At 38.4% G+C, this 12251-nt stretch overlaps 1 protein-coding gene across 1 annotated transcript; it reads left to right on the plus strand.

Moving 5' to 3' along the window:
* The first annotated feature begins 8763 nt into the window (after positions 1-8763).
* LOC121372231 (neuropeptide CCHamide-1 receptor-like) lies at positions 8764-11026 on the plus strand. Its single transcript, XM_041498522.1, has one exon. The coding sequence runs from the start codon at positions 9324-9326 to the stop codon at positions 10452-10454; it is 1131 nt and encodes a 376-aa protein (XP_041354456.1). The 5' UTR covers positions 8764-9323; the 3' UTR covers positions 10455-11026.
* The last annotated feature ends 1225 nt before the right edge of the window (positions 11027-12251 follow it).

The following is a 12251-nucleotide window of genomic DNA, read 5'->3' on the forward strand; positions in this document are numbered from 1 at the left end:
CACAATAGGCATTCAGGCTCCCTTTTTGGGAGTAGGGGTGAAGTGGAAAATGTTCGAATTTGAAAAACAAAGTATATTCATAATCGCATTAGTACCAAGACGCTATATAGGATTCCAAACAAATCAGTCTGCATTTTTACATGGATACTAATATTGTGAGTAGAATGATGGAAATACATGGTGAAGATTTCAGGCTAGCTTGTTTTGCCAGAAAGTGTCCTTTGCCCCCACATTACTGGGGGGGGGGGGGGGGGTGACCGCCCCATTCCCCCGACCCCACCTCCACCCAGTCTCAAACGCTTATGATGTTCCTAACGGCCATGTATAACCATACAGAGACCCTTTCCCCAACTCGTCCCTTATGCTTATGGTGCCATAAGACAGTTAGTGATAATTAATTTCAAGTGTTTGGGTGCTATTTTTAATTGTTCATCAGTAAAAGGTAATTTTTCATGCTTATTATTCCTGTTATTTTTATATTCTCGTAACTGGTCATTATACTACGAGATATTAGTACTAACTACTAGAACTAAGTACAGTTTTCAAAGTTTTATTTCAGGGATTTTCAAGAATCATATTATATATATTATATGTCATAAGCAAAATATCGGAAATAAATTCCAGAGGACTAGGAATGCTAGAAATGAAAGTCCTGTGGACTAGGAGTATCAGAAATAAAAGTCCCACGGACTTACATTCCTCGGAATGCACGTCCCACAGACTTAAATTCTTAGAATACAAGACCTACAGACTAGGATTCCGAGGAATGGAAGTCCGATCGGATAAAGATTAAGAACATCACAAATAATCAGATTGTCATTTACCGTCAAAATATAAAGTTATAAAACATATTATTAAAAATTATGTTGCTGTATACAGAAATTGTCTTTTGCTGTTCGCCAAATTTTTTTTGGGAGTTACCAGTTTTCATATATATATTTTTAAAACAATTTTGGGCTACATATTGTTTGTTTTTTTAATATTTCTTCGTGTTGAACACATGAACACATAGCCTACTTTATATCTGTAGTTGCATTATATACTTTTGAAAAAAGCAAGATATTCGTCCTACTTCATTATGCTAACACAAATGTAAATCGATAACAAAAATTCACTCACGTATCTGATCCACAAGTCTATGACGTAAAAACATAATTAAGTTGATACTCAAACGTAAAAATAATATTTTTACATAGAGATTTGAACCCATACTAATCTTAAGAGACTCGTACACATAAATACATCACACTACGAGAGACGGCTGCCAAAATCTCACTTTTTTCTCGTGTCTTTCTGGAAGCTCGTGCAAATTGCTGAGTATAACAAACGGACATCTAATTTGCCGGACTAGTATTTCTGTCACTGCTGTAGATGGAATTTAAGTCCGGTAGAAATACAAGTCCTAGAATAAAAACAACTTAAAAATAAACCAGGTATGAAAGTCCGGGTAGGACTATGGTTCCTAAGCTATGGAGGTCCGATGGGACTACTGTTTATAGGAACCGAGGTTCCTACGGACCTGCGTTCCTTTTACACCGGACCTACCATATAGAGAATAAAAAAATAAAATAATAATAATAAAAAAAAAACCCAAACCCGAATACATTGAGCGAAAGCGAGTTAAATACGTTTTTAAGCAACGGGTTGTAAGATAAAGGGACACGAATGTAATATTCTATTCCTCACTAATTAGGCTTACATTAAATTTAAATGTCTTTTGCAACTAAAATTTATTTACGACACTCGCGCTTGCAATAACTAATGCGTAACAGAGCAATCAATTTCATGTTAACGTATGCGTCAGTTTCAGTCGTGCTTATATTATTGGATGATATAGCTGTGGCGATCGGGTCAACACTCTTGAGCAACTTGTCAAAAGTCTCAAGAGTGATCTCCAACGTATATGGAGACGAAAATGCCATCTCACATGGTTATGTAAGAAAATGTATTCCAAGCAAGGATATGCTCGTATGCATATAGAAGCTTATATGGAATATTTTCACAGCCCGTGTGCATTGTATAGTCGGCCGATGTCAAACACCACGTCACAATTCGACACACATAATTAATGTTTTAGATTAGCAGAACATTTCTCTTCAAATGCAGTTTCTGACTGACGAGACTGCGCATACTTTCTCTAATATTGTGTATATAGTTACTATATACAAACGTATAACAATAAATATCGCGGTTTATCGATACCTTTCTTTGGCATTGGTGATGATATGTAACCAAATATAACTGATATACTAGTACATTTATCAGATTTTATGGATGTTATAGAACTCAAATTAACGGATATACAAATACTATTAAATTTATCGGATTAAAAAAAAGTTATATATAGATATTATGGATATTAACTTATGTACCCAAATCTGATACACTAGTATATTTATTGGTAGGGTTTGTTTGTTGTTGTGTTTTTTTTGGGTTTTTTTTTTTTTTTTTTTTTTTTTTTGGGGGGGGGGGGGCATTATGTAACCGCAACGTACGGATATACGGGTAAATTTATCCGATTTTATGGATGTTACATAACCAAAACTCAGTGATAAGCTGGTACATTTATCTCGTTTTTCACAGATGCTATGCAATAAAATATTGTTATACCAATACCTTTCTCAAATATAACAAACAATAATTAAATTATCGTTTGTAGCAACGTCAAAATGCAAGAGAAAACAAAAGAGGAGGAAAAAAAAACCGTTGGCAAGCCGCATACATAACTTCTCAGTTACGTTTAGTTTATCCAACAACCTGATCACACGTCTCGATATAGTGTTGCGAATGTACCTGGCGTGTTAACGTGCTTCCATCACCGTGACACTCACAAACCATACATCAATCTCATTTAAATACAACCGGGGCAGTCAGGTGCAAAACCCGCACCAACACACTAAAGCATTATTAACCCGGAAAAGCCAACAGCGAGACCAAAATATTTAAACATTTTCTTTTACGCGGCCGATCCTGTTTCCACGGCACCGTGCTTTTGTACCCACTTTGTTGCAGATCGGCGTAACGTATTAGTGAAAACATTTACAGGCACGTAAATAGAAAGGGGAAAAGATGGCGTGTTAATGCTGCTTCGGGCGGCAGGAAATAATACTGAGTCGCTAACTTCAGTTCCTTTCCGTTTCTGTTTGGCATAAAATGCTTTATGACATACTGCTCTTTAAAACATCAGAGGCCTATTCTACAAAGCAAAGCTCTCTTAAGATCCTTCAGCTACATCGCACTGTCCTAGCACGTATTTTTAGCATTGTACTGCCAGATCGCAAAGTTGCGAGAGTTTAGTGAATTACAGAAAGACATTGGATTTGTCACTGTTAATAATTCAAACCAGAAGTAAATAACGAATACTTTTACAATACAAAAGCTGTAATGACTCAAAAGATATTTGCACTTTTATTAATTAGGGTCAGTTCCTTTAATGTAATATTGTACTTGTGACTGTTCTCCCAATCTATGAATCTTCAAGTGTATTTGATGATGTATCTTTCGATATGAAGGGGCGAGACATAGCCCAGTGGTAAAGCGCTCGCTTGATGCGCGGTCGGTTTGGGATCGATCCTCGTCGGTGGGCCCATTGGGCTATTTATCGTTCCAGTCAGTGCTCCACAACTGGTACATCAAAGGCCGTGGTATGTGCTATCCTGTCTATGGGATGGTACATATAAAAGATCCCTTGCTGCTAATCGAAAAGAGTAGCCTATGAAGTGGCGACATCGGGTTTCCTCCCTCAATAACTGTGTGGTCCTTAACCATATGTCTGACGCCATATAACCGTAAATAAAATGTGTTGAGTGCGTCGTTAATATAGAATACTAAACGAGCTTGCCTGTCATACCATTTTTATGAAATGAGTGAACAGGTTTGGTATCTGACTCGCTTTCGCTCGTCAGATACCAACACTGTTCACGAGTTATTTATTACAAATCGACTGCTAACAAGCCGCAACGCAGAAGTAAGCAGATGTCGAGACCTACTCCGTTATTTTCTACGAATTGGGTCAGCAAGTGATCTACGTCACGCTCACGTCACGCCAATATTACACAAGTTAGATATTGAGTAATTGTTATGACATGAGCAATATCTTACACTGGTGTGTAATAAAATAAACCATTTCCTTCCTTCCTTTCGGTATGACGACATTGTGGTTGTGGTAGATGCTTTACCTCGTTATTCCATGGACTGACACTATTAGGTGCAGTGTTGCGAGATGTTTATTGGTTGCTTGGTCACATATTATTGTAAGTGATATTAATTTGTCAGTATTAATTGGCAATAACTACTTACATTGTTTGACCTTCTGACCGACAAGGCAAAGTCGTATAAATGTTTGCTTTTTATCAGATTCAGACGATCTGCGAAGTACAGTAATGTCCGTAACATTGCATGCTCATTCAAAGCTTAAAGTTTAAAGTTTGTTTTGTTTAACGACACCACTAGAGCACATTGATTAATTAATTATCGGCTATTGCATGTCAAACATATGGTAATTCTGACTCGTAGTCATCAGAGGAAACCCGCTGCATTTTTCTTAATGCAACAAGGGATCTTTTATATGCACTTTCCCACAGACAGGAAACCACATACAACAGCCTTTGACCAGTTGTGGTGCACTGGATGGAAGGAGAAAAACCCCAATCAATTGAATGGATCCACTGAGGGGGTTCGATCCTGCGACGCAAGAATCTCAGGCTAGCACTCAACCGACTGAGCTAAATCCCGCCCCTGCTCATTCAATAAAGCCTTACGAATGTTTTACAATCGTTCTATGATAGCTACTTTATTGGCTTAAGGTGATCTTAGCGCTAAGATCGCTTTGTAAAAGGGGGTCCAGGACAGTTTATTTCCAAATACTTCAAGACAAAGTTGTGAAAATTGTCGTAACTACCCGAGGAGATCGAAATGTATTCCGCAAATTAGACCATCGAAATGACATAGGTTGTATCATGCTTAGTTCAACTGTTCTGAACACGTATTGTATGGAAGCTCGGAATCTCATCACGGGTAGATGTTATACATTTCAAAGAAAGGAAGGTATATCGCGCGTATACAAAATATAACATACATATTATATAGGTACCATATTTATGAGAAAAAGTCTCTAGGTGGATTTCAGTACAATAATACACATACAGCTATGTATAAACGTAAAATCTGAGTAACCATTCAGCGTTACTACCTGAAGTCTGACACAGAATTAAAGAGGTACGTCGATCACACGGTGTTCAGAATATACCGTTCTCGGGGTGGGACGTAGCACCATAGTATTTAAACGCTCGCTTGATGCGTGGTCGGTCTAGAATATATATATACCCGCAACATTTTCCATTGTCATGTCATGTCATAGGGTTGTACGTGCACATTCAGAGCAAGCTGTTGTAGCGCACGCCAAGGCCGGCTCTTGCGCCCACGACAGGAAAGGTGGGGGTAGGGGAAGGAGGGACCGCCTGCACTGGCAGGTGCAAGGGAGCTCCAGCAGCCCAATTGAATCGGTAGCAGGCGGGTGGGGGTGGTGGTGGTGCTATGGAATTTGAATGGAGCCGTTAATGCCAAAGAGAAAGTGGTGCGCAATTTTGTTGAGGAAATTTTGGCGCAATTTTGAACGGTCGGTCGAAAGGTAAATGGCCGAGCTAATATAGGTTTTGATATTAATGAATCGAGAGTAGCTCGTTATTTTTAGACCTTTACGATGCTGTGGTGTCTCCCTAGGTTGCCCATCGGGCCCTTATAAAGGGCCTGACCGCTTTTTTTCTCTTTTTTTTTCCATTAGCAGCAAGGGATCTTTTATATGCACCATTTCATAGACAGGATAGCACAAACCACGGCCTTTGATATACCAGTTATTTTGGCTGGAACGACAAATAGCCCAATGACCCACTGACGGGGATTGATTAAATACATGTACAAATATATGAAAAACATCACTGCTGCTATAAAGTGGGGGGCACATGCACCCTACCCCCCCCCCCCCCCCCCACACACACACACACATACACACACACCCCGCCCGCTTCCTACGCCAGTGCTTAGCTATCCTAGCGTTCCGGTACCGGCTGCAACCCAGAGTAAATGTTAACGGCTGAGTGAAGAAGTCTAAGGTCACGACACCGACTTCCTTCTCACAAACAACTGACTATACTGACCTGTCGAGGATAGACAGCCCAGACAGCTAATTAGTGTGTGCTTCAATCTTAAATAGTTGTAAGCACGAATTTAGAAAATATACCATAGATAATCGTTTTCACTTATAGTTTGAATCTTTCAACAACACTAATAATTTTTGCAATCCAAATGCAAATATATACTGACCCCCCACTACAACCCCCCACCCACCCACCCAACAACGCACAGACACCAAACAAAGAATAAAACACACAAAAAAACAACATTACCCTCCAAAAAAAACCCAAAACAACCCCAAACAAATACGCAACACACACACACACACACACACACACACACACACACACACTCACACACACACACACGGGTATTAATATAATTTTGTTTATTTTTCTTCAGATATATACACTTTTAATCCCATTAGTTTGTGTATGTATTAAAATGATTAATGTCAAGCTGTGAACACTTTATGCCCAGTTTACCTAATTAACTGCAACATGAAAACAAAAATGTTAAAATTTTCCCGTTCCTTTTATTGTTAAGTGTATTATTAATTATTAGTTATTATTACAAATCGTAAATTGCGCCGAGTGAACACACCTTTAGTTTTGTACCACAGTTCGTACAATGTGGTGTCTGGTACAGGATTGAACAGGATCCCTCACATTTCTGTTTCCACAACTTTGTCAGCGTGGAAACTTGTTTGAGCGATGTATATGATTTCTGTTTTCCCCCTTTTTCTTCTGTCTCGAAAAGAAGAATGTTACACCTGCACGCGTTGTTGTTGCCGACTCGTTTAGAACAACATTAGGAGGACTACCTGTCAAATGAGGAAACAACGTAGCAGATTTATTGTGTCTCTCTGTCAGTAAAAATACCCCGTGTCTATTTTAATGTAGCTATCGAATTGTTCAGGGTTATCTCTTGCAACAAAAGCAAACATCATTTTTTTTTTTTTTTAAACATGGTGTTTAATGATTTATTATAGAGTTACTGCGTGTTTGTGGGGTTTTTTTTTAATGGTTTTTATTGTGGGTTTTTTAACTCTAATGTAGGTAGGCAACTAGTTTTACGTGTTCATATACCAGTGGGGCTTCAAACACGCTTTAACTCTCAATGTTGTTTTTGTATCGTGTTGTTATTTGTTACCAGAAAATTAACATTTGTTTTCATCTCCTACACGCTGTTTTATTTGATGATTTCCAAACATTGTTTTTTACTTAGTTCTGTTTACATTAATATTACACTAGCTATTTTCGTCGAAATAAAATAAATTAGAAAAAGAAGAAGTTTTTGTAATTATTTTATAATGGTGTACTTACATTTACTGAACTCTGTGTCGATGATTAGTAAATTAATGTGCTCAGCTGGTGGTGTCATTCAACAAAACTAACGAGGTTTTTACTCTGCACGATCGATTGGTTCTGCGCGATCGATTGGTTCTCTCTATGTTAAAATTTCTTCCGTACAGTATATACATTTCAGTCAAGAAACTGCCATGATACTGTTACTATTAATAACAGACAACAACAACAACAACTATATGAACAACAGCATAAAAGACACACAAAAACAACAACCCCGAAACGAAAAGAAAGAAAGAAAACGACAAATAAAGTGTTCTGCAAAGGTAATACAGGAATTATATTACATTATTTAACTAATAATTACATATAACAAGAATTATTTTTGGCAAATTGTATGCGATTAACACACACAGATAAATAGATAAATCTATAAATAAATATAATTTGATGCATTATACTAAAAATTACTCTCTCTCTCTCTCTCTCTCTCTCTCTCTCTCTATCTCTATATATCTCTATATATACACACTCACACACACACACACACACATATATATATATATATATATATATATATATATATATATATATATATATATATATATATATATATATATATATATATATATATATGTCTTAATGAAAAAAATTAGATTTTGATTTCGTATCACATCAATATGTAAAATGTGCCTATAATTTGTTTTTAATTATCTGCATAATGATAAGTGCTATATATTATAATCAGTAGTTTTCACAATTCTTCGTTAAATAAGATAAAGCGAACAACACTAGAGACCCACAGGATTTTATTTAATGTAAGAAAGCGACTTGACGCCTCTTTGCTTGATATTTATTTAATTTGCTAATTTTTTGTTTCCTTTCAATACTTTTACTTCTTTCCTAAATCCATTTCGCCACTTCCTGTCACTTTAACTTAAAGATTTTACTCTTATTCATTCCACACACATCGTAACCCAAAAAACTGAGCCACTTGATTAAACAACCATTAAGCTCTTTGACGATATTTCACTTGTTTTGACGAGTAAGGTGGATTTGCTATTTAGATAACGTTATCATCTGAAAGTCGCTTCAGCACCGAAAAGCGAAAACTCGCTGCCACGAAATGACCAGTTGACAGGTTCTTCAATTGCGTATGAAGAAAGCTCTTCTACAAAGCTCAGTTCCATCTCGCCGACCTATCAGGCTTTGGCACTTCTTCTCATAATCGAATAGCTTTTGTGCGCAAACGCCGCACCATCCAATAAGAGAAAGTTCAGTTATTAACCGTGTTGGCTGCTACGCCGAGCTACACATTACATGTAGCACCTTTCTTATCACAGGCCGCAGACTGATACAAGGCGTTTTGTTTCCAACTTGTTAACTTTGCAGGCAGATTGGACCCGAGCCTGCAAAGTGGCGATTAATTGAACGTTGATAGCGCTATTAATTGGAAGGTATAAATACGTCCGATCACAGCGCTGCAACCCACTTGTAATGGACTGTCGTAAGAGTTATCACAACCATCTGGTGATATATTATCGGACTACAGCGAGTAATTCATTCTGGCATTGTTACAAGTGAATGCTATATTATTCAATAAAGGAAATAAAGAGAGAGAAAAATACAAGGGAAAAACGTGTCTGGTGCAAAAATATAAAACAATAAAAACTAGTCTGTTTTGAGGGTTTTCTGCTCATCTTACTGTCCATGGTTGAATATTGGATAAACCACTACTTTTGTTTGTACGTTTGTGCTGACTGACTAACTGTTGGCATTTTGACTGACAGCTGTCCTGAAAGAATCCCTTTAATCCCGTCAGTGGAGTAATCACGTCAGCGGAGAGATAAGCGGTGACGAGTCTCAACTCTTGCCTCCCCAACCATGACGCCAGTGACGAGCGATAACGCCACGGAGAATACCACCACGGACATGGCGACAGGACCCGAGCTGCGAATCGTGATGGAGGTGGAGGGCAACGCCGCCGCCATCATCGTGCCTATTCTCTTTGGAATCATCTTCATCGTCGGCATCGTTGGAAACGGAACCATCATCTTCACGGTTTTGAGGAATAAAGTGATGAGAAACCTCCCCAATATTCTCATCGTCAGTCTTTCGATCGGGGATCTCTTGCTAATTTTCGTGTCCGTTCCTTTTTCCGCGACGCTGTTCACGTTCACGTCGTGGCCGTACGGAAACGCCATGTGTAAGTTCAACTTCTTCATGCAGACGTTTTCTCTGGGCGTTTCGATATTCACTCTGACCGCCCTGAGCATAGACAGGTACTTTGCTATCGTGGACCCGATGAGCAAACATACGGGGAACACCGTCGCAAAACCAGTCATTCTCGTCACCATTACCTGGCTGGCGTCTATGATTCTAGCTATTCCGGATGGGGTCTTCAGCCAGACGACCATCATGCAAAAGAGCAATGAAACGGGAGCGTACGTCTGTTTGAGATACCCGCCAAAGTATTACCCAGAATATCCGAAAATACAGACAATTATCATGTTTCTGGTGTATTTCGCGATTCCGCTCGTAACAATAGGCTTCTATTATCTGATGATGGCTCTAATCCTTATCAAGAGTGGGAATACCATGCCGTGCGAAATGAAAGGAGCTCAAAACCAACAGAGACAAATTGCCGCGCGGAAGAAAGTCGCCAAGATTGTTCTTTCGTTCGTGTTGATATTCTTCATTTGCTGGCTACCGCACCACATTTTCAAAATATGGTTCAACTTCGACGACTCTCAATACAATGCATTCTGGCATGGGTTTCAGATTGCTGGGTTCTGCCTCAAGTTCATCAATTCGTGTGTCAACCCATTTGCGTTGTACTTACTAAGCAGTCAGTTCCGCAAGTTCTACAAACGTTACCTGTGTTGTTGCTTGCCCAAACCGACCAGGTACACCTGCTTGGACCAAACATCGACATTACACAATTTTCAAAGCGACGTCAGGCGTGCTTCAACCCAGAACACCATTGCTCACTCGGTATCACAGTCAATGTGTTGAACAGTTTTGATTGTACTGACCTTAGTGTGAAATAGTTTATTTATAACTGTTACAGCTTCCTTTTTAATCGTTACATTGTACATTTGGGAAAATGCAATGTGTTTCTGGTCGTCCTGGCATCTACAGTAGATTACAATTCAGTTTTGTTGAAACAGAAAAAAAGTACAAAACTAGGGTCAGTAACTTTAATGTTTCCATCCAAAGAGTAATACCTTAGTTTTGTGACATTGCAGACAGTATTTCGGTGCCACAAGTTGTGATGTCTTTCGTGTCTTAGGCGTGTAGCTTTGATTTTCTATTGTCTGTATATCATGGATGTCTACTACGAAATGGGGAAAACATATGACTAACTCAGAGACAAACACTGAGAGACAAACACTAAGAGACAAAAACACAACAAAGAATAAAGGTTTGTGATCTTACCGATTGTGATATGTCTTTTAGGTTTGGGACGAACTGTAATTTTGATGGTGTTAACGATTTATATTGCGAAGACGAAATCAGGAATATTTTGAGAAACAAATATAATATACTAGAGTTGTGAACTAATAAATTATAAATACTGTTGGTGAGTCCATCGTTAAGTTTTATTTTGTGGTGCACATGATATTTTATAATAATATTATATTTTTGTCAAAAAGTACCGGTATGTAGATTTAAAAACAAAAATGTAAAATGTAAAAGGGTATGTGTCTATAACTCCCAGCATAACATTCTGACTTACTGCAAAGTACGTTATAATATTGCATTTGTATGTTCGGTGTATTTGTTGAACGTAATACACATGCTCGTGCGTAAAAAACAAAAAACAACAACCAAAAAATCCAACAACAACAAACAAACAAACAAACAAACAAACAAAACAAAACAAACCCAACCCAAGCAAACAAAACAAAGCAAAAAACCCTTTCAAACAAACAAACAAAATGACACAAAAACAAAACAAACAAACAACAAACTTATCAGGCCCGTAGCCAATAGGGGGTTGGGGTGTGTGTGTGTGGGGGGGGGGGGGGGGGTCGGTCGATCCCCTTACTGGTGGCTTTTTTTCAATATATCCCCAGACTCCCCTCCTAAGCAACTTCGTGCCTCACCATAAGCCTAAACGCCCCCCCCCTCCCCCCTTCAAAATCCTGGTTACGGGCCTGCTTATTTGATTATATGGTTCAAAGTTTGGAAAAGTTAATCCGTAAATATTTTAACATCTAGAAACACAAAGACTGTCCTCATTAACCTGAAACAACTGTATTTAAATACTTAAGCATTGAAAAATAGACTATCCAGTTTAATGCTTTTCTGTTGCAGCTATCTCTAACGTGTCACGTAAAAATGCAGATTTAGTATTTCCCATACATCGCAAAGAAAACTGAACCCTTCTAAGCGGCTTAGTGGTATAAGATGTTAAAATGGCGACGAGATGTGGGGTTTATTTTCGCTTCAAGACAGCTGATGTTATTCACTGGTAGCGGCAACACGGATTTATTAAAACATTAGTTGTGTTAGTATTTTGCATTAGTAAATGATATTATAGGGTGTACAAAAATGTTAGGCTAAAGCAATAACTTATCAGTTTGATGAGTAGTGTACAAATAACATTACCGAAAGATATCCTCTCTTGTCAGTAGAAATAGGCTCAATTATTACATTATTTACAAATATACCGGCCTCGGTGGCGCCGTGGTTAGGCCATCGGTCTACAGGCTGGTAGGTACTGGGTTCGGATCCCAGTCGAGGCATGGGATTTTTATCCAGATACCGACTCCAAACCCTGAGTGAGTGCTCCGCAAGGCTCAATGG

Source organism: Gigantopelta aegis, chromosome 4 (genome assembly GCF_016097555.1).
Source record: "Gigantopelta aegis isolate Gae_Host chromosome 4, Gae_host_genome, whole genome shotgun sequence".
NCBI classification, from domain to species: domain Eukaryota; kingdom Metazoa; phylum Mollusca; class Gastropoda; order Neomphalida; family Peltospiridae; genus Gigantopelta; species Gigantopelta aegis.

Coding starts and splice junctions, on each gene's coding strand:
- LOC121372231 (XM_041498522.1), top strand. CDS start 9,324: ATGACGCCAGTGACGAGCGATAACGCCACGGAGAATACCACCACGGAC.